This window comes from Artemia franciscana, chromosome 6 (genome assembly GCF_032884065.1).
Source record: "Artemia franciscana chromosome 6, ASM3288406v1, whole genome shotgun sequence".
NCBI classification, from domain to species: Eukaryota; Metazoa; Arthropoda; class Branchiopoda; order Anostraca; family Artemiidae; genus Artemia; species Artemia franciscana.
This window is the reverse complement of record NC_088868.1, coordinates 10,354,956-10,381,037: the sequence shown is the minus strand read 5'-3', so window position 1 is coordinate 10,381,037 and position 26,082 is coordinate 10,354,956. Positions and strand designations below refer to the sequence as shown.

Genomic DNA, 26,082 nt, shown 5'->3' with positions numbered 1-26,082 from the left:
CACGACCCAGGGGAGGAGGGGGTCGCGAATGTTTTTGGCATCGCCCTAAAAGGTTGTATTTTAAACCTACCCTCTGGCACTAGTGATGCATGAGCAAAGCAACACGATTTGTCAATACAAGCTAAATCAGGACAAAGGTTATTTCGTTTATTGATGTTTGTTTTCGTTTGTTTAAAATCAGTTGTTTTGTTTGTCGTGTTTGTTCATTTTTGCATTTTATATACTCTGCAATTTTGAAGGAAATAAATAAATACTTTAAAAGCAATCGAAAAATTCTTTCTGATTCCCAAAATAACCTGACATCGGATAAAAATATCCTAAAATTTCACCTATCATAGTTCAAAAAATATTCAGACATTCATTTATTTCGCATGTTCACAGTTACGAAAGCTATAAAACCAAAGTTACAAAATTATACAACAATTACTTAATACATTCACAAACTACTTCAATTTCTTTATCAGCAAAATATCGCTTCCGGTACTGATAATAGCAAAAGCTTTGGTAATAAGCAAACCAGAAGCGTTGTAAGACATGTCCAAAGGGAAGAACAGAAAAGGGCCCACAAAATTTTAATATTGACAAAATTTGAATGTTTTTTTTAAAAACACTTTATAATTGCAATCTTTCTAATGGGGACTTTTAGAATTCTAAAGTAAAGAATTTGATTTTTTTTCCGGTTAGTAGACTTTTTTGAAACCCAAAAGTTCTCTTAGGGATATTAGTCGTTGCTCCGTGAGTAGATCCACACCCTTTGTCCAGCTGTTGCAACAGTCACCCCCATTATTTGTGTCAAATAGCATTAATGCATCATTTAGAAATCGAGAGCCATACAAACACACACCCCATGGGGTGCAGCTACACCCAATTCAGAACCCCGAAAATTAAACAGAATTATCCTTGAATAATGCATAAAAAAAGCTATTACAGAAGAAACAAAATTACAATAAAATATGGTCGTAGCAGAATATCATAGTTACAAGTGCAACCACAATACTATTTGAGAGAAAGGTGGGGAACAAATAATGAAACTTCTTAATAAAAGCAATTATAACTTCAGATAATACACAATTACATGTAATTTACAGAATTCACTATTAGCTAGTTTATGTTTGGTGATTAATTTTGTATGCAATATTAATTACCTTTTTGATCTTTTATCCTAATATCTTTTTTATAACTACTATCAAAGATTATAAAACCCAAAGAAACTATGGTATCGCGGAAAAAGTATTGTATTGTCTTTGCACGTGGACACTTTTGAAATCTTTGCAAAAAAAGCACTACATTTTCTGTGCAAAATCTAACTAATCGTTTGCAGTCGCGCACTCTTAAAAGGCTAGAATAAAATATGAAAGTAGAAACCATAGACTTAACTCTCTTTGGTCAGCCCTGATGCTTTGCACCAGAGACCATAACTAACTTTTTTTTATCTGGATAGAACAAAACTATACGTCATGAGCAGATAAATGTTACCCTAGGTTTAACGAGACCATAAAAAAGGTAAACAAGCTTGTATAAAGTCTCTTGACGATTTAGCCATTAGAAAATCTTTCTTTAAAAAATAGGAATTCTACGCATGACTGAAAAAGTTGATTATGCTTAAAAATGCAAAATTTGAAAAAAGTTTCAAGCATCTGCCATGAGCCAGATGATCATACAACACCATCGATCGAAATAGCCACCTGATCTGAGGAAATAAAAGTCATACCATATAAATGCACCTTTTCGAGCTTTTAACAAATCTCACGGCCCACCCCAAGCACACGTGGGGTATTCTCTGACCCTAAGTCAAATGACAAAAGGTAGAGCTACGTGCACCTCTGCTCGTTCAAATTATTCATTCCTTGTTCAAGCATCTTAAATTGGTTCTCAAAATAGGTGCTTCTTTTAGGTGCAAAAAACTTACTTTTCTTACTCGGAAAAATACTTAATGACAAGACAGTAAATTTTAAAGTTATTCTTATTACTATAACTTGTAAAATTATTCCTCGAATGTATAAAAATCTCTTATTTAGAGATTATAGTCACATAAACAGCAAAACCACCTGATTTTTTTTTTCAAACAATATATTTCTTTTCACCTAATGTCTATTTTTCCCCAACTGATTTCACGTTTAGTAACAGAACACTTTATGAGTAACTAATAGACTGACAAACAAATATTCACAAATGAAGCAAAAAATCGGCACCTTCGTCATCATCATCGCTATCGCTTTCGCGCAAAGCGTTAGCGATTGATGAAGGTAAACCAGACAGATTACGGAGAGGCTGTCTTTCCGTCTTAGCGGATAAATCGCGAATTCGAGATGAAAATGTTTTAAATCTGAGGTCATCCATGGTTGTTCTAGTATCTCTTAAGTGAGCTTTCTTGTTTCTCTCTTCACTCACTTTTGCTTTTCTTGTACCTGAAGCACTCTGTTTTGACTCGCCAGGAAACTGACTCCGAAGGCTAAGCTTTGGATTTTCAAATTTTTTCTTTGATTTCAAAATTTCCTTTTGCTTTCTAAAATGATGTCTGGATATGTTCTTATTGATTTTACTAGACTTGATCAAATTAGGAGCGACAAGTCTAGACCTTTTTCGATGAATTTTCTTTCCCCCACTTTCACTAGTAGACTCGATTGGCTCCCACAGCTTCCTCTTCGTTGCTTTACTGAACTGGCTCGAGTCCTTAAAAGCTTGACGTGGAGTCTCAGAACTACAGTCGGAACAGCTGACACATTTTCTGGGAGTTGTAAGTCTTCTAGACTTTGGAGACTTATTTTCTTCTTCGGATGCATTGGTGTTCGGGATAGGACCCTCTAAGTCATCATCCATACTTTTCTTTGTGGACTTTGGTGTAAGAGTCTTTTTCTGGGCAATCGGAGTACGGAACTGAAACTTCTCTGCAGTTGCCTCCTTTGGTAGAGACCTTTCTCCGGATCTTTGAGGCGTATAATCATATTTGGAGGTGAACAGAGAGCTTTCCAAGTCAACTTGCCCAGTTTCATTTACGGTTTTTGGAGCAAGCGGCTTTTTCTTATTAATCGACTTCCCACGTTTTAAGACTGACCTTCTTGATCTTAAAGACATATTATCACTGGATACATTAGAGCTTAATATAGGGCTTGTTTGCTGACTTTCGTTTGAAACTTTTGAGGACAGTGATCTTTTCTCAACAATGGGAACTTCCAACTGAAGTGTTCCAGCTGATTTATTCCTTACTAAGGTTAACTCTCTAGATCGCAAAGCTCCACTATCATCACCAAATGCATTAGAACCCATAATGGGACTTTTCAAGTGGATTTTTTCTTGTGGACTTTCGCTCGACACTTTCAGTGAAAGTGACTTTTTTTTTAAAGTGGGGGTTCGAAACTGAGGATTTTCACCCGCTTTCTTCCTTACTATTGCTGACCCTTTAGATCTCAGAGTCACACTGTTATCATCAGATGCATTATAGGACAAAATAGGACTTTCTAAGTCATCTTGTCGATTTACACAGGAGACTTTTTGACGTTGTAGGTTTTTCTTAGCAATAACAGTTGGTGAAAAAGGCCTTTTTTCAGTAGCAGTTTTAGCTAAACTTTGATTGTGAGGGACACCATCGTATTTTACTACATCCAGAGGCTGTTTAAATCGATTTATAGTATCTAAAATGCTTTGATCTGTAGGTTTGTTTCTGACTACACTCAAACTTTTTTCTTTATCACTATTTCTCCTGAGCTTTGACGCATCAACATCACTAGATAGATCCTGATTGCGGGTATGTATTTGTCCATCCTCTTTGATGTTATTTTCATATAGTTGTGGGGAAGTTATATTTAAATTCTTTTTCTTAGAACCTGAAACATAAGTAGGAGATGCACTAACAGTTCTTTTTTTCTTTAGAAGAGAGTTAGAACGTTTTTTCAATAGGTCAGCCAAGGAGTTTTCCGGATCAAAAAGCTTCACTTGCTTTCGATTAAGCACTGGTGACCTTCCAATTTCGGGTGTCTGCTTTGTCACAGCAGCAGGTCGTAAACGATGTGCTGCATGTGTTTGAGGCTTTTTTTCTTCCCTAAGTTTTTGTAGGCTTCCTTTATTATGTATTAGACTTGAACCACCTTTGTCTTTAGCGTGATTACGCTTCTTAGTAATGACAGGCAATGGGCTATGGCTAAGCTTCTTCTTTTTTGCTAAAGATTGAGTGTAAGCAGGTGTTCCATTTTTTTCTGGACTTTCTTCAGCCTCTTTAATCTGCTTAGCAGATGAAGAAATCGGTTCTTCTTTTTTATTCGTTTCACCCTGGGTGACGATTGAAGGCAATAGTGTGGTGGGCAAACTAGGAGTTGGCTGATGGACTAAGCCACTTCCACTCAATAAATTTGATATACTACCAGGAGTAAAAAACGGATTTTGGAGTAGAAGATTCGACCAAGCTAAATTTGATGATGATATTTGTTGTTGCTGAGCGTTTAAACTTTCTGCATTGGAAGCTGGTCTCTGCTCTGTGTTTGGTTGTCCCTGAGACGCAGCTAAATTTGGGATAAACGTGGACAGTATCAATGTTACTGCTTGTCGCACGCAATTCTCAAAATTTTGGGGAGTAAACAATTGATTCGAATTTGCTTCATCATTCACTTTCACAGAATTACTTTGGATAGCAGCACCGAGGTTCTTACTACCAGACTGAATTGGTGAAAATAGATCACTAAGCTCTTGTGGTTGTGGGGGAACTACTCCGTTTGGTGTGCTACTTGTGGTCCGTACAGCCCCGTTCTTAGCACATTCTGACATATTCGTAAGGCCCCCCTTGTTATTTACTTTACGAGGGTTAACACTAGTGAAAATTTGAGTTGGAGCTTCAGACAACACACTAATTGAGTCTGCCGATTGGCTAGACGTTTCATTTGGAAACAGTGATGCAGAAGTTGATAATGAAAGGGAAGAAGGCTTCAAAGCTGCAACAGGTGTGCAGGTTGCGCGAAGGCGTGACCTAGTAATACGTTTCCCAGAACTGTCAGAAAGTATTGTTTCATCTAACAGCGAGAGTACGTCATTAAGTTCACGGCCCTTGACAGAAGTCGAGTCATCCTTCAGTTTCAGCACAGAAGTGACTCTCTTATACTTTTGTGATAGCGAAACAGCCCCCGTCTCACTGTTGACAGAAACAGTAACTTCACTTGAGCTGCACTCTTTCCTCACATGTCTTTTTTTTATGTCATTATCTTCTGCATCACGGTTTTCTAATACTGAACCTTTATTTTCATTAACTTTCCATAATCCAGAAGGTGTTTTCACGGCTTCGTCACCATTTTCTTTGGCTTGAAAGGAGTCCCTTGATTTATCTTTTCCTTTCTGTTTAGAAATCATGCTGTTACAGCTTCTATCTTCGGTTGAACATATGGGAAATTCTTTACATTTACCGTTGTTCTGAGCACTCACTGGCGCTTCACTGATACCTACGATTAGTCTCCTCTTCTCTATAACTGTTGTCTGCTTATCAGGGGAGATATTAGTAACTGTTTCAGAGATGTCTTCCTTATGAATGTCACTAACCCTTCGTATATTATCGAAATTTTTACGGATAGAACGAGTAACTCGTCTCTCAGATGATAAATTGCTATTATCTTGAGAGGGGATATCAGGTATAATGTTTGTTAAATCAAGATTATTCGCACTACGTTTACTAAACCTTGTTCGTGAAACTTTTGACTTAGAGCTGCTGACAATAGAATTGTCCGAACGCACATAGTCTCCACTTTGGTTTTTATTTTTGCTGCTTTTATCTTCAATGTTGCAAGTTGCATCATTTTCATCAATGATGTTGTTGCAAGATACTTTTCCATTTATTCTTTTTGTTGAAGCCAGAATTTTTGGAATCTCATTTGCCCTATTGTCTATGACAGTAAATGACTCTTTAAGGTTGAATACTTCATTGTTTCTTTGCTTACTGTATCCAGCAGTTTTAGAAAAACTGCGAAGAGTGGCACTATCCTCGATTTTATCAGTATGACATTCAGTTAGGTTGGTTCTGCTCTGAATAGCAGTCTCGTTTTCGTTCTCCTTTCCCAGCAAAACATTCTCTGCTGTACATCTTGAACGCTGACTTTCTGTTTCTTCATCTACAAGCTCTACACTATGTAATACATTGGTCTTTCCACTTTCATTATCGTCAGTTGAAAATCCAACGAAATTCTTTGTTTTTATGTTTTTATTCAGATCAGTTTTCTCTGTCACTGTCAATGGGTCTGCTATTTTTTTGCTTCCTTTATTCATCATTTTATTTCTAAAAAGACTGTTCACGCTGCTCATACTTGAGTTGCCATCACCAGAATTGTATTTTATCGTTCTCTTCCTAAGAGAAGAAGGAATACAACTTTTTCTTCTTCTTCTTCCTGACATAGAACTTCGGGAGTTTGACGAAGATGTATCACGACTGGTGAAAGATACAACGGACATCTCTGTGTCACTATAGTCAACCAGTTGAACGCTTTTCTTCTGCACAATTGACACAACTGCTTTTGGTTTCAAAGAAGGAGAAGCAGATGACGATTTAACATTTAGTGACGGTTTTCTTTGTCTATGGTTTCTTGCAGCACTTTTAGGCGTAAGAGGAGGGGGAGGCATCGGAATTAAAACAAAATCTTTCGATTGTTTACGGTTCTTTGAAGCTGTGACGTTTTCAGAGCCTTTTTTCAAACATTCACTTTTAACAGACCCTTGCGACAGTTGAGTCACAGCCTGTTTTACATTCGAAGTGGCTATACTTCCATGAGAGGCTCGAATACGCACTTTCTTACTTTTAACACCCTTTCCATCCACAGATTTTAACAAACAAAAAGTCTCCTCCTCGATGTTATCAGACGGTGGACTGTTGTTGGAGGAGTGAGGTCCATATTTTTGCAAAAATGCTGCTCGTCTTTTGATTGGGTTGATGGGCCCAGGCGAGGACTGCTGTGTGTTAGTCCTTGGCATAAATTCAGAATTCTTCTCTGATGAAACATCCGATTCAACATCCTAGAATGAGTCAAAATGCAATGTATATAATTGGAAAGAGTTTAGCATAAGAAGACAAAGATTAGCCTTTGCCATTTTTAAAGTTGGAAAGATGACACTATGTGCAAATAGCGAAATAAGGCCAAGGAATTACTGAGCAAAGTAAGAATGAGGTGGGAGCCATTAAGCCAAGAAAACAGATCCGATATGATTTTAGAACCGACACGACAGAGCTCCATTTTAAAATGAAGTTGATTAACGAAATATTGTCGATTATAGTGTCTTGGTATTTTCTTTCCAGACAGGCTCTTCTGAATAAATTATCTCTTAAAACAATTCTTACTCTCCAATATCATCCGCTGTGATACTGAAGCTTTATCGATGAAGTTTGTAATGTCCGTTATTGCCTTGCACTTAGAAACCAGAAAACCTGATACAGAATACAACAGTGAGTCAAGTTAATAACCTAAAATAGTCTACAATAGGCTAAGATCAAAAACTTAAAAAAATATAAAATTAAATTAAATTAATGAAAAATTAATAAAACCTATAGTAAAATTAAAAAACAAAAATGTTCTAAAATCAAAAACCTAAAATAGTATTAATAAAAAAATAGAAATAAATAAAAAAATTAATAAGACCTGGAGCAAAATCAAAAATCTAAAATAGTATGAAATAGTTATAAAAATCTAAAATAGTTTTATCTGGTGTGTATTGTATTCTTAGGTCTTTGCGAAAATGCTTACTGCTTGAAAACCTAGAGTCAAATCAAAAACCTAAAATACTCTAAAATACTTTTAAAAACCTAAATTAGTCTTATCTGGTGTGTATTGTATTATTAGGTCTTTGAGAAAATGCTTACTGTTTGAAAATTTAGGTAAAAAAAGGGTCTTTTGATAATGGACAGCAAAGTAGGTGCATTTTTATGACGAAATAGTATCTTGCATATTTTTATTTCGTTTTACATTTATCAAGTATTGCAATTTTTATGTTAATTGTGGATCAATTTAGTTATTTTTTATTATTACTTACCCTGTTATTAAAACAAGTTATACCTTTTAGTAGAATTATTTGTTATTTCACTTTATTTATTTTAGCGTTTATTATTCATTACTGCTTTTTACAAGTTATTTCTAATTGCTTCAATATTATGCTTAATGTTCCTTAAACCAGAGGTGGTCACCAGCTTAGAGCACATCATTAGGAATAAGCTAAAATTAAGTTGAAAAACAGACAAAAAAGACAGCTAGTCAAAAAAGGATATGACAATAAACTTCACTTATTCAAGACCACTTGAAAGAAACTAATAAACCATCCGTTGCATAGAATAGATTCAACCCGAAATTGGTCAAAACCAAGTTTCACTTTAGAAAGCAGCCGCAAGTTTTAAAAGCGATAAGAATATATTTAATTATATTTATAATTAATTATATAAATTATTACATTTATAATTATATTTATTGAATCAGTATATTTATTTAATTATACTAATTTATATACAAATATTTATTTATTTGTATATGAATTATATTTATTGAATTATTAGTTATATTTATAATTAATTATTTTTACTAATTTTATACCATGTTTATTTTACTTGTAAAAACTAATGTCGTCGTTTAGTCTAGTTTCAGCAATGAATATGATTATTATTGTGTTAGTAAGTGATTCTGATTGAATGAGGTTTAAAAGTTTTTAAAAATAAGTTTAAACCAAACGAGCCTTGAGAGAAATATTGTTGAACTATTGTGAAAGACTGCAAAACTGATAAAAGTAGAACCTCCCCTTTTTTGGCGTCTTTTGCAGTGTAGACACCTTTATTGTCCGTGTTTTTGCCAATTTTATACCATGTTCATTTTACTTCTAAAAACTAATGTCGTTTAGTCTCGTTTCAGCAATGAATGTGACTATTATTCTGTTAGTAAGTGATTGTGATTCAATGAGGTTTAAAAGTTTTTTAAAAAAAGTTTAAACCAAACGAGCCTTGAGAGAATTAAATAAAAAAAAAATTTTTTTAAATGAAAGTAAGGAGCGACATTAAAACTTAAAACGAACAGAAATTACTCCGTATATGAAAGGGGCTTTTCCTTCTCAACGCCCCGCTCTTTACGCTAAAATTTGACTTTTTCTCTTAACTCTACATTTTAAAACAGTAAAAAACTTTAGCGTAAAGAGCGGGGCGTTGAGAAGGAAAAGCCCCTTTCATATACGGAGTAATTTCAGTTTTAATGTCGCTCCTTACTTTCACTTAAAAAACTTATTTTTTTTAATTTAATTTCTGAACGTTTTTGAATCAATGCATGTTTTGATTTTGGCTCTCCGCAGAAGAACAATTAAAACGAAATTTGTACATTTATTTTTTTTGGCTAAATGGCTTTCTCATAAATTTGATCGAATGATTTTGAGAAAAAAAAGAGCGGGAGAGGAAGCCTAGTTGCCCTCCGATTTTCGGTTAATTAAAAAGGTAACTAGAACTTTTATTTTTTTACGAATCTTTTTATTAGTAAAAGATATTCCTAACTTATAAATTAGCTTACGTAAAGAACTTTTGTATTCTCATGTTTTTATTGCATATATGAGGGGGTTCGCCCCCTCGTCAGTACCTCGCTCTTTACACTAAAGCTTAAATTTTGTCCCAATTCATTAAGAATGACCCCTGAATCACAAAAGCCGCAGAATAAATAGTTGAAATTACAAAAAAAATACTTTAGCGTAAAGAGTGAGGTATTAGGAGGAGGTGAGTCCCTCATAAGGGTAATAATTTCTGTTCGTTTAAAGTTTTAATGCTGCTGCTTACTTCCAGCTGAAAAAAAAAACTTTTTCATATTTATTTTTTCATTGTTTTTGTTTATGTAATGCTAGTAAATCCTGCGCTCCCTTCATGGAAATTTTCTTCCCCCCTGACAAATTCCTCGATGGAAAGTTCCCCCAGCATATCCCCCTCTTCTCAACCCCTGCCTCCAACCAAAATATCTTCCTGAAAATTCCTGTACACTTCCCAATAACAATTACTATATGTAAGCACTGGTCGAAGTTTTGAACTTGTAACCCATCCCACGGGGACTGTGGGGGAGTAAGTCGTCCCCAAGGACATAGTTATAAGGTTTTTCGACTATGCTGAATAAAATGGCTGTCAATTAAAAAGGGCACTAGAACTTTTCATTCCCGTTAGAATGAGCCCTCTCGCAACATTCTAGGACAACTGGGTCAATACGATCACCCCTGGAAAAAAAAACAAAAAAACAAACAAACAAATAAACACGCGTCCGTGATCTGCCTCCTGGCAAAAGATATAAAATTCCACATTTTTGTAGATAGGACCTTGAAATTTCTACAGTAGGGTTCTCTGATACGCTGAATCTGATGGTGTGATTTTCGTTAAGGTTCTATGACTTTTAGGGGGTGTTTCCCCCTATTTTCTAAAATAACACAAATTTTCTCAAGCTCGTAACTTTTGATGGGTAAGACTAAACTTGATGAAACTTATATATTTAAATCAGCATTAAAATGCGATTCTTTTGATGTAGCTATTGGTACCAAAATTCCATTTTTTAGAGTTTTGGTTACTATTGAGCCGGGTCGCTCCTTACTACAGTTCGTTACCACGAACTGTTTGACTATTGTGAAAGACTGCAAAAATGATATAAGTAGAACTTCCCCTTTTTTTTGGCGTCTTTTGCAGTGTAGACACCTTTATTGTCAGTGCTTTTTACCAATTTTATACCATGTTTATTTTACTTGTTAAAACTAATATCGTTTAGTCTCGTTTCAGCAATGAATGTGATTATTATTCTGTTAGTAAGTGACTGTGATTCAATGAGGTATAAAAGTTTTTTAAAAAAAGTTTAAACCAAACGAGCCTAGAGAACTATTGTGAAAGACTGCAAAACAAATAAAAGTAGAACCCCCCCCCTTTTTTGCCGTCTTTAGCAGTGTAGACACCTTTATTGTCAGTGCTTTTTACCAATTTTATGCCATGTTTATTTTACTTGTAAAAACTAATGTCTTTTAGTCTCGTTTCAGCAATGAATGTGATTATTATTCTGTTAGTAAGTGATTCTGATTCAATGAGGTTTAAAAGTTAAAAAAAAAGTTTAAACCAAACGAGCCTTGAGAGAAGTATTGTTGAACTATTGTGAAACACTGCAAAACTGATAAAAGTAGAAAACCCCCCTTTCTTGGCGTCTTTTGCAATGTAGTAATGAAGTTCGGCTCTTGAAGTAACCTCTAAATCAGAATCACTTACTTACAGAATAATAATCACATTCATTGCTGAAACGAGACTAAATGACATTAATTTTTACAAGTAAAATAAAGATAGTTTAAAATTGGTAAAAAGCACTGACAATAAAGGTGTAAATAGATTCAAATCACGGCTTATAAAATTCAAATAGCTAAAGTTTAACCAAAAAAAAAAGTTTAAACCAAACGAGCCTTGAGAGAACTATTGTGAAACACTGCGAAAACTGGTAAAAGTAGAGAACCTTGACACCATTTCCCCAGTGGCAGTTCTGTAGTTCGTCAGCCTTTATCAAAATCCGAAAGGTCCCGCTTTTCCAACAGCATAGCACTGTATATTATTGGAATAAATCTCGTAGTTTTGTAGATTTGAATAAATCCCTAGTTAATAATAAATTAGTTTAAAGAATCATTTAATTACTAACTAAAAATTTAACTTGAATTCTGGGTGGAGGTTTCTCATTTTATTTTATTTATTTTTGTACTTGGTTATCAAACAGTTCATGGTAACGAACTGTAGTAAGGAGTGACCCAGCTCAATAGTAACCGAAACTCTAAAAAATGGAATTTTGACACCAATAGTTACATCAAAAGAATCGCATTTTAATGCTGATTTTAAATATATAAGTTTCATCAAGATCAGTTATATCCACCAAAAGCTACGAGCCTGAGAAAATTTGCTTCATTTTAGAAAATAGAGAGAAACACCCCCTAAAAGTCATACAATCTTAACGAAAATCACACCATCAGATTCAGCGTATCCGAGAACCTTTTTACAGAAGTTTCAAGCTCCCATCTACAAAAATGCGGAATTTCGCATTTTTTGCCAGAAGACAGATCACGGATGCGTGTTTATTTGTTTTTTTCCCAACGCCCTGCTCTTTAAGCTAAAGTTTCTTACTGTTTTAAAAATACAGTTAAGAGAAAGAGTCAAACTTTAGCGTAAAGAGCGAGGCGTTGAGGAGGAAAATCCCCTTTCATATACGTAATAATTTCTGTCCGTTTTAAGTTTTAATGTTGCTCCTTACTTTCATTTAAAAAAAAACTTGTTTTTTTATTTAATTTTGAATTTATTGGGCGTTTCGTTTTTTGTTACCATGTGCAGAGTTGAAGGGCCATCTTTTTATTCTGGTATCTGGAGACAGTGTTGTTATTTATTTACTGTTGAGTGTATAACCCACACACGAGTTAATCTCACTACGGGTCATTAATCTGATAGTTTTTTGAAAAAAAATTATTGATTACTAAAAAACTTGAACCCTGGCAAATATTTAATGTCGGCGATATTTCCTCCGAAAGACATCGGTCACAACACCCTCTGAGTTAAGAGCTAAAACCCGTCAAAACAACTGGCACAACTCAAAGACAGAACAAGCCGTGATTTGAATCTTTTTACACCTTTATTGCCAGTGCTTTTTACCAATTTTAAACCATCTTTATTTTACTTGTAAAAACCAATGTCGTTTAGTCTCGTTTCACCAATGAATGTAATTATTATTCTGTTAGTAAGTAATTCTGATTCAATGAGGTTACTTCAAGAGCCAAACTTCATTGCAAAAGACGCCAAAAAAAAATTATACGAATAAGAGCTAAGAGCTCATATGGCACTTGTGGCGAGGCAAGAAGAGCCAAGAGCTCTTATGGCATAAGCTCTAACAAAATTCTAAAAATCAATAGATTGATTTAAAAGGAAAATTCAGAGGCTTAATGCCGGTCGGGATTTAAAATAAGAGCTCTGAGACAAGAACTCCTTCTAAATATCAAATTTCATTAAGATCTGATCACACATTCGTTAGTTAAAAATACCTCATTTATTTCAATTTTTCCTCTCCCTCCGGCCCCCCAGATGGTCGAATCGAAAAAAAAACTGTTATCAAGTCAATTTGTGCAGGTCCCTGACACGCCTGCCAATTTTCATCGTCCTAGCACGTCCAGAGGCACCGAACTCGCCTAAGCAATAGAAATCCCCCAAACTCCCCCAAAGAGAACCAAAGAGGGCAATTTTTTAAATTAAGCTAGTTAATTTTTAAGTTTTCCAGCTGGTAGAGAAAACATCATAGAACCTTTTTTAACGTCACTGAGTGCCTCTTGATTTTGGGGTCGGCGATTGTATCTGGGATTCAGGAGACAAGCAAGAACAACTCTGATTGAACGTTTTTGACCTCACCATACAGTTCGAATATTGCCTCACCAGGTGTGGAGACTATTTTTCATGTAGATAATAGTAATGTTTGCCAAAACACTTTTCTTCATTTTTGTTTTAATCAATCATCCTAAAAATTTGAATTTTAGGAAGCTGCAGCTAACCAGCTAAAGGGGGATGATTTACTGTAGATCTTTGCTTTATACCAAGTTTTTTGGTTCCTCAAGTGGAACAATCAGTTTTTCAGGAACAATCTTTTCTTCAATTTTGTTTAATTAATTATCCGAAAAAATCGAATTATAAAAAGTTGCAATTTGCCAGCAAAGAAGCGATAATTTACCGCATTCTGCTTCATCTTTGCCATATACATAGTTTCTAGGCTTTCCCAGCAGGCTCAGATTCACAAATATTCCCACTAGGTCTGGACCTAGGGACACACTATGCCAGAGGGTGCAATAAATTATCACTGAGTGATTTTTTCTTGACAAAAAAGGACCAATGTGATTTATCGTCAAAATGCCAGGTTCACTCCGCCACCGCGACGCCTATTCACAGAAAAAGTGACTTAAAAATAACACAGAAGCCCCATGGCCACTTACAAACTGTCAGATGTCTCTGACATCTTCGACCATCTTTCCCCAATTCGACCATCTGGGGGGCTGAAGGGAGGAGAAAAACTAGAAAAACTGAGGTATTTTTAACTTACGAGTGGGTTATCGGATCTAAATGAATTTTGATATTTAGAAGGACCTTGTGACTCAGAACTCTTAGTTTAAATCCCGACCGGCATTAAGCCCCTGATTTTCCTTTTAAAGCAATCTATTGATTCTTAGAATTTTGCTAGAGCTCTTACAATATGAGCTCTTGGCTCTTCCGACCTCGTCACACGTGCCGTAAGAGCTGTTAGCCCTAGTTCTTATTTATTTTCACTTTTCAACGCAGACAAACAATTTTTTCTTATTTATTTTCACGTTTCAACGCTAACGAACAAATTTTTCTTATTTATTTTCACGTTTCAACGTGGAAGAGCAAGTTTTTCTTATTTATTTTGAAATTTTAATGGGAAGAATAATTTTTTCTTATTTACTTGCGCGTTTAAACACGGACGAACTAATTTTTCTTGGTTATTTTCATGTTTCAACGCGGACGAAAAGGTTTGTCTTATTAACTTTGACGTTTAAACGCGGAAGAACAATTTTTTCTTATTTATTTTCATGTTTCAACACGGACGTTTTGACGTTTCAAAAAGGAAGAACAATTTTTTTTTGACGTTTCAACGCGGACGAATAATTTTTTCTTATATATTATCGCGTTTCAACGCGGACAAACAAGTTTTTCTTATTTATTTTCACGTTTCAATGCGGAAAAACAAATTCTTCTTATTTATTTTCACTTTTCAACGCCGACGAACAAGTTTTTGTTTTCCATTTTCCCTTTGCAACGTTGACGAACAATTTTTTCTTATTTATTATCGCGTTTCAACGCGGACAAACAAGTTTTTCTTATTTATTTTCACGTTTCAATGCGGAAAAACAAATTCTTCTTATTTATTTTCACGTTTCAACGCCGACGAACAAGTTTTTGTTTTCCATTTTCACTTTACAACGTGGACAAACAATTTTTTCTTATTTATTTTCACGTTTAAACGCGGGAGAAACGAATTTTTCTTATTTATTTTCACGTTAAAACGCGGGAAAAACGAATTTTTCTTATTTATTTTCTCGTTTTAACACGGACGAACAAGTTTTCTTATTTATTTTGACGTTTCAACGCGGACGATCAAGTTTTTGTTTTCCATTTTCACTTTACAACGTGGACGAACAATTTTTTCTTATTTATTATCGCGTTTCAACGCGGACAAACAAGTTTTTCTTATTTATTTTCACGTTTCAACGCCGAGGAACAAGTTTCGTTTTCCATTTTCACTTTACAACGTGGACGAACAATTTTTTCTTATTTATTTTCACGTTTAAACGCGGGAGAAACGAATTTTTCTTATTTATTTTCTCGTTTAAACACGGACGAACAAGTTTTTCTTATTTATTTTCACGTTTCAATGCAGATTAACAAATTTTTCTATTTATTTTCACTTTTCGACGCGGACGAACAAGTTTTCTTATTTATTTTCACGTTTCAACGCGGACGATCAAGCTTATATTATTTACTTTCACGTTTCAACACGGATGAACAATTTTTTCTTATTTATTTTCACATTTAAACACGGACAAACGAGTTTTCTCATTTATTTGCACGCTTCAACACGGATGAACAAATTTTTCTTATTTCTTTTCACGTTTCAACGCGGACGAACAATTTTTTCGTATTTATTTTCACGGTTTAACGTGGACGAACAAGTTTTTATTTTATTTATCTTCACGGCTTACACCAATAAAACTGAGGAAAATAGGATACTGACCTAAAAACTTCGTAATTTGGAACAACCAGAAGAAAGAACTTGGAAAATTGTGGTTTTGAGGCATGGGTAGACCTAACATAGGCTCGGCAACGGAGAAAAAACGTAGTTTGATGTCCTTGGTACTTTGAAGCTACAATTGTAGATGTCGTTACTGTATTAATACTAAACTGATGTTGTATTATTGTCTATTCATGAACCCTTTCAGTTTTCTCAATTTAAATACCGAAAAGGCCACTTATCAATAAAGATAACCAACAAAAAATTTCTTTTTTTCGAATCAAGAAGACAAACAATTTGGGAGGCGGTAAGTGAGGAATCTATTAATGGTGTATGTACGGCAGTTTTCCTCCCTTATAGGCTCTCTCTCCAAGGTGAAATTTGGGTTGGCATAGTCAAATTGTATGTAAAGTAGCAAAACACACTGATTTTTATTAATCCACTGATTTTTTAAAAATCAATGCGAAAACGTATCGTAATAGTGACCAAATGCCACAAATACCACGCAAATGGCATGGAACAGAGATATGTAGCAACAGAGAATTGAGATTCACACAAAAGGAAGGGACTGTAAAGAATAGAAAAAATATATATTTAATTTATAATAAACTCTTATTTAAAAATATCAAATATTTTGAGAACTTCATTTTAGATGCTGGAAACTAACGCTTAATACTTTTTCTCTTGTGCTATTACTTCCTCCTTATACTTTTACTTGCTGTTACTTTTACTTATACTTTTACTTTAAACTTCTACTTTTCTTTCCCGTGTACTTATCTTAACTGTTTATAATAAAATTAAGAAGAAACAAACAAAACTAGAATCTTTTAGATGAAAGTGAAAATTAAACATTAAAATGGGCTTAAATAACCCAATAAAAGGGGGGCTGCAGCTTTTTCAAGTTTAATAGGATACAATTCACTCTTTACTTAAACCATTCCTAAGTTACCCCCAACATTGTGAATTCAAAAACGACAAAAGGATTCAAGTCTTAAACAAACATCAAGTCACTGGTGAATCTTATCTGCCTTGACTTCGTCGTAAATGAAGTACGTGCACGTATTTCACTATCTTATTCCATCTCATTCATATTCTGTTCCATATTCTATTCATTGCCATCCCAATACCTTATTATATCTTAATTTATCAGTTATTTTATCATATCTCTATTATATACCAATAAAATAATCCCTGTAATTGCTTATCTTTCTTCATTGTTCGATTATTGAAAACTGAACATTGTTCACCTATTATTTATTTAAAATTCATATGCGGTACTTTTGTGAATTTTTGGTGTGATGCTTCTTGGCTTGTGATTATTAGTGATACCATACGACAATTCAAAGCGGCCTCAGGTGGAATCAACAAGGTCCCTTTAAATATGGTAATTTTACTCATTAAGAGTTTAACCACTGCTCTTCATCTGTGAATGAAACTTCTGTCATCATCTAATCACTGAGAAAATAGGCAATACATGTTAAATTATTGATGGAAGACATTAATAATAAGAAGAAGAAGACAAGAGGACATTCTTAAAACTCATAATTATTCACATTCAGTTTTATAGTGTTCTTTCGAGTATATTTTTCTTCCTTTTAAATTTTTTAAATGAAATAAGCGCATTCATATAATTATGAATGTAGTTATTCATATTCAATTATGTTTAAAAATATTATTTATAATTAATCATATTTAAACAGAACATAATTATGAAAGATCGAAGTGTATCATGGCCGTTCTGACGAAAAATTAGGGAAAAAACAACTCTTACACAGTCTGACATGTTCTCTTCTTCGTCACCATCATCACCACCTTCCATGCCATTCTCAGCCAAAAGCTTGTTATCTGTAAAAATAGAAGCAAATTAACTGAGATGCTATTGTCCCGAAGACAAAGAAAAAAATTCCCTACATTTCAAATAAGTTATATTTATTTCAGAAACTATTGTACATATGCAAGGCTACGAAACAAGTCAAATACCGGTTCATATGGGCTGAAACGCCATTCTTCAGATACTAAAAATAAGCTATTTTGATGGCCTCGGGGAATATACTGTCTCCTGATTTACCTCACTGTTTCACCATGAATAGATCAAGTTCCACATTGGCTAGTAGTGTCATATCAGAAACACATATGTGTTGCCCTCCCCCCACATATCTCCCTAGAAGCAAAGAATGAATTTCCCTTGACTCCCTCCCTCCCCCTCCCCCATTCTGAGAGTTAGGATGATTCTTTCTTAGTAAAATAGGATGATTCTTTCTGAGTAACTATAACTCACTTCACCATTACTCAGAAAGGGTCATTCCATTTTAGTATTGAATTCTGTTTTAAGGCTTGGTTTTTAATATATTTATTAGTTTTATTCAACACTGAGGAAGGTCAAGCAGAGGTCTTGACCGAAATACTTGCAAAATTTTTCAGTCTTTTTAATGGCTATTTATTGTCCTCGTTTTCTTCCTTTCTTCGCGATTTTATGTTTCGCCTTCCCCCAAGTCAAAAGTTGAGGCTTACTTGGCCCGCCATCAACCACTAAAACGTTTAACTCAACCCTCAAGCGGTTTCCTGAGAAAATATTATTTTCATAACCTGGGAATTCAATATTTCTTTGGTTTACAATACTACTTCTTCGGGAATAGATCGTCGTCTCATGGGTGTTCATTCGGCCAAAATTTTAAACAAATTGGAGAACAAAATCTTTAGAGGCTTCCCCCTGCCCCAAGTACACCTGATCTCAAAGGCCAGTCCTAGGATATTGCAAATTCTTTATTTTCATCACTTGACAACACACAGCGTCATTGTCTTTACCGAGCTGCTTAAACCTGAATAGATTATAGAGCCCTTAGGGCCATATAGTGCAAAAACGTTAATGTAGATTGGGGGACAATGCTTTTAGCTCCCCTTACCCCTAAGTAGAAAATTTGATGTTTGACCGTTCCCTGAAAGCTTAACAGTTACACCTCAAACCTAAATATTGCAGTTGCACTGTACTTTTTGATAAGCTAGTGCAACATAGGGTCTTTTTATTTACCTCACAACCTGGACTTGAATATATTGAATACATACTACTTCCCACAGGGGTTTATAGGGCGAAAGGAGCCCCCCTCATCTTACTGAGACATTGCAGACATGATATTTTAATAGCCTGGAAAGACGTGGTAGCTTCATATTCATATCTGCCCACTCCCACAGTCAAAATTTGAGATCCACTTAGGTAAACCAAAGACTTTTTGAAGTTTCAACTGGATATTACAAGCCATTAGTGATAAATTGTGGATAAACTATTTTGTTAACTTTGTTATAAGCAGTGTCTTCCTATGAACGTCGTTACTTCACAATGAATAGATCCAAGTTTCACAGGATCTTAACGTGCCAAAAGTTTAAATAGATTAATCTCACAACACATACGAGAATAGATGCTTATTCCCGTTGGGGCTTGTAGTGCAAAAACATTTAAATAGATCAGTGATAAACATTTAGAGCCCCCCCCCCCTTATCCAAAACAAATTTTTTTTAAAAATTAAAACATTTAAGTGATAAAACATTTTTTAGCCCCCCCCCCCCTCTCCAAAACAAAATTTTTTAGTCCCCTGGTCGACTTGACAAATCCAAAACCCTCTAGAATTTTCAAAATGGTTTCTCAAGTCATTCGCGGGATATCCTATTTTGCTGACCTAGGTCTACGCAACGTTTTTCAATTTACATAGAAATTTCGCTGTGATTGATTTTTTTGAAGTGCCAAAATTTTAAGATGGATTTATCTAAAAATAGGCCATTCTAAAATAGCTTTTGTCTCCTCCTTCCCCAATTTGAAATAGGTGCACAACGTAAATGCATAAATAAAAAGATCATAAGTCCCATGGGGACTGCCAGTCCAGACACGTTTAGATTGGCAGAGACATCACATGCTCAGCCTCGCCACTCAACACAAGATTCGAACCCCTCTTCCCTTCCCTCATCAATTTTAACAGAAGTTTCAACTACCTCAGCTCCATTAGAATGAAAAGGTTGTTAGCTGCCCTTATTATCAAATTTAGGTTATAGTTCTAAGTTCTTAATATGCTTTACTCCAAGATAATTACAATGCCATAAATATATGGGTATAGTAGATGATGTAGTAATAAACGTTAATGTAGATGTAGCAGTAGCTAACACAGTTAATTATTTTAATGTAGTTAAACAATGCATTAATAGAACATAATAGCCGTAGTTAATGCAGTTAATGAAAAAAATAGTTAAAAAACGCTAATGTAGATGTGGTAGTAGATGCGAGCAATGATTGACGTTAATGAGCCACTAGTAATGTAATGTTCTGCAGGGAATTTCTAAGGAACAGTAGTTTAACTAGTTTAACTAGCAGAGTTTAACTAGCTTAAGTTTAACTAGCAGATTTGCAACAGTTCCAACAAATAAAATGGAAATAAAAACAAATTCAAAAAAACAATGGAAAAAAACAAATTCAACACAAAAGCGCAGAGGGCAATTTGAATTTAGTTCATAAAACAAAAAGAAGAAAAGAATAGATTAGTGGCTGGTCTTGATTTTAATTAAATAAAAAGACAAGTTTTTTCAACTGAAAGTAAGGAGTGACATTAAAACTTAAAACGAACAGAAATTACTTCGTATATGAAAGGGGCTGCTTCCTCATCAACGCCCCGCTCTTTACACTAAAGTTTAACTCTTTCTCTCAACTCTTCTTTTTAAAACAGTAAAAACTTTAGCGTAAAGAGCGGGGCGTTGATGAGGAAGCAGCCCCTTTCATATACGAAGTAATTTCTGTTCGTTTTAAGTTTTAATGTCGCTCCTTACTTTCAGTTGAAAAAACTTGTTTTTTTATTTAATTTCTGAACGTTTTTGAATCAATGCATGTTTTGATTTTGGCTCTCCGCAGAGAAATAATTAAAACGAAATTTGCATATTTTTTTTTTGGCTAAATGGCATTCTCATAATTTTGATCGAATGATTTTGAGAAAAAAAAGAGCGGGGGAGGAAGCCTAGTTGCCCTCCAATTTTTTGGTTAATAAAAAAGGCAACTAGAGCTTTTAATTTTTTACAAATCTTTTTATTAGTAAAAGATATACGTAACTTATAAACTAGCTTACGTAAAGAATTTTTTATTCTCATGTTTTTATTACACATATGAGAGGGTTCGCCCCCTCGTCAGTACCTCTCTCTTTACACTAAATCTTATATTTTGGCCCAATTCATTAAGAATGACCCCTGAATCACAAAAGCCGTAGAATAAATAGTTGACATTACTAAAAATACTTTAGCGTAAAGAGCGAGGTATTAGGAGGAAGTGAGCCCCTCATGTGGGTAATATTTCTGTTCGTTTTAAGTTTTAATGCTGCTCCTTACTTCCAGCTGAAAAAAACTTCATATTTATTTTTTCATTGTTTTTTTTTTAAATAATGCTAGTAAATCCTGCGCTCCCTTCATGGAAATTTTCTTCCCCCATGACAAATTCCTCGATGGAAAGTTCCCCCAGTATATCCCCCTCTTTTCAACCCCTCCCCCAACCAAAAAATCCTCCTGAAAACACCTGTACGCTTCCCAGTAACCATTACTATATGCAAGCACTGGTCAAAGTTTGTAACTTGTAACCCCTCCCACGGGGACTGTGGAGGAGTAAGTCGTCCCCAAAGACATAGTTATAAGGTTTTTCGACTACGCTGAATAAAATAGCTATCTCAGAATTTTGATCCGTTGACTTTGGGAAAATAATTAGCGTGGGAGGGGGCCTAGGTGCCCTCCAATTTTTTGGGTCACTTAAAAAGGGCACTAGAACTTTTCATTTCTGTTAGAATGAGCCGTCTCGCAACATTCTAGGACAACTGGGTCGATACGATCACCCCTGGGAAAAAAAACGAAAAAAAAAAAAAAAAAACAAACAAATAAACACGCATCCGTGATCTGCCTTCTGGCAAAAAATACAAAATTCCATATTTTTGTAGATAGGAGCTTGAAACTTCTACAGTAGGGTTCTCTGATACGCTGAATCTGATGGTGTAATTTTCGTTAAGATTCTATGACTTTTAGGGGGTGTTTTCCCCTATTTTTTAAAATAACACAAATTTTCTCAGGCTCGTAACTTTTGGTGCGTAAGACTAAACTTGATGAAACTTATATATTTAAAATCAGCATTAAAATGCGATTCTTTTGATGTAGCTATTGGTATCAAAATTCCATTTTTTAGAGTTTTGGTTTCTATTGAGCCGAATCGCTCCTTACTACAGTTCGTTACCACGAACTGTTTGATACAACATTTTTCGTGGATAAAACTGTCCAAGTCTGGGTAGGCACAACATTCCCATATATAACTTTAAACCTAATCTTTACCCATTCAGCATAAAAGTTGATCTAAAGAGAACATTTCCAAGAATATTTGAAATGCATTATATTTGATTTTAAATTTAATCAGTTCTTAACTAAGCAGCTCTGGGCACTTTAAACAGCTTTGGAAATTAATCAAGCAGCTTCGGGTATTTCAGCCGAACTGGAGTGGAAAAGAAAAAGGAAATCTTTAACTTTAATTTAAGATAAATTTCAAAAGTTTTTGTTTTCAAAAGCATGTAAAGAGTAAGGTCAAAACTTGAGACAAAAAGAGACTACACTTTTTATCAAGGGGACTGCCTCAATCCCATTCTGTATCCTATGTTTTATCAATGCTGGCCAGGAAGCATTCTAAAACGCAATGGCAGAAATTTTTTTTCCGTTTTCATCTCGATTCTCAATTTTCCTTTCTAAGATTTTTTTTTTTTGGAAATATACCACTTACTGTCAAAGTCCTGTAAGCATGGTCGGTCATGAATTTTTGATCATTTTTCAGTCTCCAATTGCCGTCAAATGCCTCAGAAAACTGATAGGCTCAGAGACTCTTTGAATTACCCTCACTGTATACCTATCTACCTTAGTTCTGCCTTAGGATGGATGATAAACTTGATCATCAGGAAGTGAAAAGAATCATTTTTTATGCAATTCTGAAAAAGTTATGCCATCTTAGCCTCTCACAGAGACTATTTTTCCTGGCTTTACTCTATTTAGCCATGGCTTTCAAGTATTTCTTCACTTCCACCAAGTTGATCAAATTCAAAACTAATCAAACTTCAAGATGACCAAGATGATAAAATTCAAAAGCTGATGGCCAATAGAATTTTTGGACAATAAAAAAAAAAAAATTAAACTAGACCATGTCGTATAGGCTTAAGAACAGATTTACAGTTTTTTTTTTATTAAGAATAAAAATTGCCACAATAAACTAAAATATCGTAACACAATTTACAAAAAAATTGTGATCAGTTGAGGTCGAGTCCATGACCTACTGCTATATAGACAGGCAGCTGAGAAATGAGACAGTGAATAAGCTTCCTTTATTGCTTAAAACTATCTGTGCACTGAATCCTCTTCCATTTATAATTGTAGACAAAACCATAAAAAACTCATAGATATTTGTAAAATTTTGCCAACCTAAACATGTTTTTTCAGAAGCTGTTTTTGGTGGAGGTTGAGAGATAATAGAGCTAATCTGTAAAAAGAAGAGGAGTTCCTCTTACAAAAACACTCCCTGTTTCCAAGCACATAAAATTAAATCACCGATTTGTTTCCCTTTATGAGTGTTGACACACAGCACTTATGGAATAAATCTAAATCGAAAAAGAAAATAACACTGGATTCAAAAAAAAAACTTACAACTGCTATTAAACTCGTATATGTCATCCAACTTGTCAGAAAGGGGTTTGCGCCAATCAGAACTTTTATCACCTTCAACGAACTAAAAAAGAGTCATGAGGTTATAGGACGAGTAGGAACTATTTCCTGAAATACCAAGGGCAGTTAAAATTAAATCTAGTTGTTTGAACAAACCCACAGAAAATCGTTGTTAATAAATTGTTGGCAAAAATCTCAACAAAAATAAAACGTACGGCAGTTTTCCTCCCTTATAGGCCCTCTCTCCAAGGTGAAATTTGGGTTGGCATAGTCAAATTGTATTTAAAGTAGCAAAACACACTGATTTTTTAAAAATCAATGCAAAAACGTATCGTAATAGTGACCAAATACCAAAAATACCACGCAAATGGCATGGAACAGAGATATGTAGCAACAGAGAATTGAGATTCACACAAAAGGAAGGGACCGTAAAGAATAGAAAAATATATATTTAATTTATAATAAACTCTTATTTAAAAATCTCAAATATTTTGAGAACTTCATTTTAGATGAAGTTCTATTCATACTAAACTGATGTTGTATTACTGTCTATTCAAGATGTCCCTTTCAATTTTCTCAACTTAAATACCGAAAAAGCCATATATCAATGAAGATAACAAAAGAAAAATCTATTTTTTTTCAAATCAAGAGGACAGACAATTTGGGAGGCGGTAAGTAGGGAATCTATTAATGGTGTACGTATGGCAGTTTTCCTCCCTTATAGGCCCTCTTCTCTCCAAGGTGAAATTTGGGTTGGCATAGTCAAATTGTATTTAAATAAAAAGTAAAACACACTGTCTAAGCATAACCACAATTTTTTTTTGCAAAAAGTGTGATACTTGAAGGAAATTCGTTTTTTAAAATCCACTGATTTTTAAAAAATCAATGCGAAAAAATATCGTAATATTGACCAAATGCCACAAATACCCCGCAAATGGCATGGAACAGAGATATCTAGCAACAAAGAATTGAGATACATACAAAAGGAAGAGACTGTAAAGAATTAAAAAATATATGGAAAGGAGGTGTTGCCTGCACAAGAAATTGGATAGAAAGTAAGATCTAGGCTCATTGTTGTGTCTTTCTACAATCTGAACCACATCCAGTTTCTACTGAGAGGAGAGAGGATTAAAAACTTAACCTCGTCAATCAGCCTGCAAGGAGAGATGGAGAAATTCAGTAGAGCCGAGGGAAAAGCTAAATATACAGCCCTAGGTATCCCTCATTGGTTCAACCACCTTCAGGGAATGGCTATATTCTTGTCGTCTTTAGAGGTTTATAAATCTGAATTAAAAATCAAAAGTATTATTAGTTAGGGTTTAAGCTGCATCTTCTGGGAGTTCGAGTTTGGTCTAATCTCTTAGGCCGTCTTGATTGCCATCATTCGCCCTGGTAGCAGCGTTTTTTGCAGGTGGATAATTTTTTGATAGTTGGCTATGATTGAACAGCCAATATGATAGGACAACCTTCGAAAATTTTCAAGGCTATGATTGGCTGTCTAGTTGTGGCTGGCCCTGCTGCTGGAAGGGTGAATGATGTTAAACAATACAAGGGTTTCTTCATTATTTTCTGCAAGAAAAAACGGTACATGACCTTTTAGTCTTGTTCCAGAAATTGCTTTGGGTGAGTCTTCACATCTTTAAACTGACTGTTTAATAGTTTATCTATAGCCACAGGGAACCAGAACAAGTTGAAACAGGTATCAAAAGAGAAACTTTGTAAACAAATCAATCCATAAGGAAATATTCAGTACATCCATTTTATCACTACGTCGTGAAGACAAAATCTATTTCTACAGCAGACGAAAAAATATGAAACAGAACAAATAGTTTCTTAGAGTGAGACATAGTCACATGTGTTGTGCCATAACTGTTTGCAAATGTCAGAAGAGTATTGATGTTTAAATTGAATGGTATGCTTTTATCTGGGCTCTATCACTAAAAATTATAAGGAGCTATGCCTCACCAAATGGTTTGGAAGCCCATCAAAGGTTCAAAATTAAAGTTGCAATGAATGCAATTTTTATTTAGAAAGAACAATAGCAATTATTGGTTACTAGATTTTGGCTTCTTATGGTAACTCAAGAATCATGAATAAAGAATTCAAGAGGTTTAGTTAGAAGTTTAGACTGCTGTTCATTTTGTTACTAATAGGATTTTGTTGCAATGTGATGATACATTGATTTACAGAAGTTGTACATCATGTGAAAATGCGAGTTTCTATCTGAAACAAATATTATAAAAACTTGTTGGTGTATTGGATGATTATATTTTAGTTTTCATGAACATAGATGAAACAAGAAATCCTTTAGCAAGCCTTTGTAAAAGTATATAAGAAACTGCCACCCAGGGGTCACAGTTATGGCAAAACACATGTGACTATGTCTCACTCTAAGAAACTTTTTGTTCTGTTCCTTATTTTTTCATCTACTGTAGAAATAGATTTCGTCTTCACGACATAGTGATAAAATGGATGTACTGAATATTGCCTTATGGATTGATTTTTTAGCATTAACTTAGCATTGGATTTTTAGTCAAAGGGAATATTTCTCTTTCAGTTTTACTAGAAAAAAGAGTGACTTTAAGGGTTCAAAGCAGAACTTGCAAATTACAAATTGCTATCA

The 26,082-nt window shown here is 34.5% G+C and overlaps 1 protein-coding gene across 13 annotated transcripts in view; it reads right to left on the bottom strand.

Annotated features, from left to right (window-relative positions):
• Window positions 1–347: 347 nt before the first annotated feature.
• LOC136028021 (uncharacterized) overlaps window positions 348–26,082 on the bottom strand; it is a 100,459-nt gene continuing 74,724 nt past the window's right edge. For all 13 annotated transcript variants that reach the window (XM_065705584.1, XM_065705588.1, XM_065705583.1 and 10 more), the window contains 3 exons: window positions 23,442–23,523; window positions 17,527–17,600; window positions 348–6,981 (listed from right to left, as the gene is read on the bottom strand). In XM_065705584.1, coding sequence (XP_065561656.1) covers window positions 2,167–6,981; window positions 17,527–17,600; window positions 23,442–23,523 — 4,971 coding nt within the window. In that variant the 3' untranslated portion in view covers window positions 348–2,166. The remainder of the gene's footprint in view (window positions 6,982–17,526; window positions 17,601–23,441; window positions 23,524–26,082) is intronic.